The 645-nt window shown below is 55.2% G+C and overlaps 1 protein-coding gene across 1 annotated transcript in view; it reads left to right on the forward strand.

Annotated features, from left to right (window-relative positions):
- GMEB1 (glucocorticoid modulatory element binding protein 1) overlaps window positions 1-420 on the forward strand; it is a 10,127-nt gene extending 9,707 nt beyond the window's left edge. The window contains exon 10 of the mRNA XM_009322265.1: window positions 12-420. Within this exon, the coding sequence (XP_009320540.1) occupies window positions 12-407 (396 nt within the window). The 3' untranslated portion in view covers window positions 408-420. The remainder of the gene's footprint in view (window positions 1-11) is intronic.
- Window positions 421-645: the final 225 nt, after the last annotated feature.

Here is a 645-nt window from a genome sequence, read left to right on the forward strand (position 1 = left end):
CTGCCTCCCAGCCCTTCCGATACGCCACCGGGGTGTCCTCCTCCAAGACCAGCTCCTCCGACACGGTCACCCTCCACCCGTCCTCCAGCCTGGCGCTGCTGAGCTCGGCGGCCATGCAGGACAGCGGTGCCCTGGCGAACGTGGCGGCCGTGGTCAACCCCGTGGAACTGGTGGCCATGGAGTCCGGCCTCACTTCCACCATCCAAGCCGTGGAAGGCACCTCGGACGACGGGCAGACCATCATAGAGATCGACCCGGCGCCGGATCCCGAGGCGGACACGGACGAGTCGGAGGGCAAAGCTGTGATCCTGGAGACGGAGCTGAGGACTGAGGAGAAAGTGGTGGGAGATGTGGAGGACCATCAGCACCAGGTCCATAACGTGGAGATTGTGGTCTTGGAGGACTAGTGGGGAAGGCAAGCGTCAGTTTGGGGAAGAGTTGGGAATTTATTTTATTTTGGGCTTTTTTGTTAAGCATCTTTGCCAGCCACCCCGTTTGTTTCCATGGATATTTTCATTGTACTGTATATTTTATATATATATATAAAATTTTTTTTTTTTTAAAAAACAAAAAAGCTGGAGAAACACGTGAGACCTGGAAAAGGCTCCGTCTCCGTGGAGCACTGAACAACACCGCCTGTTCCCG

The sequence above is a fragment of the Pygoscelis adeliae genome, unplaced genomic scaffold, assembly GCF_000699105.1.
Source record: "Pygoscelis adeliae isolate BGI_AS28 unplaced genomic scaffold, ASM69910v1 Scaffold513, whole genome shotgun sequence".
Classification (NCBI taxonomy): domain Eukaryota; kingdom Metazoa; phylum Chordata; class Aves; order Sphenisciformes; family Spheniscidae; genus Pygoscelis; species Pygoscelis adeliae.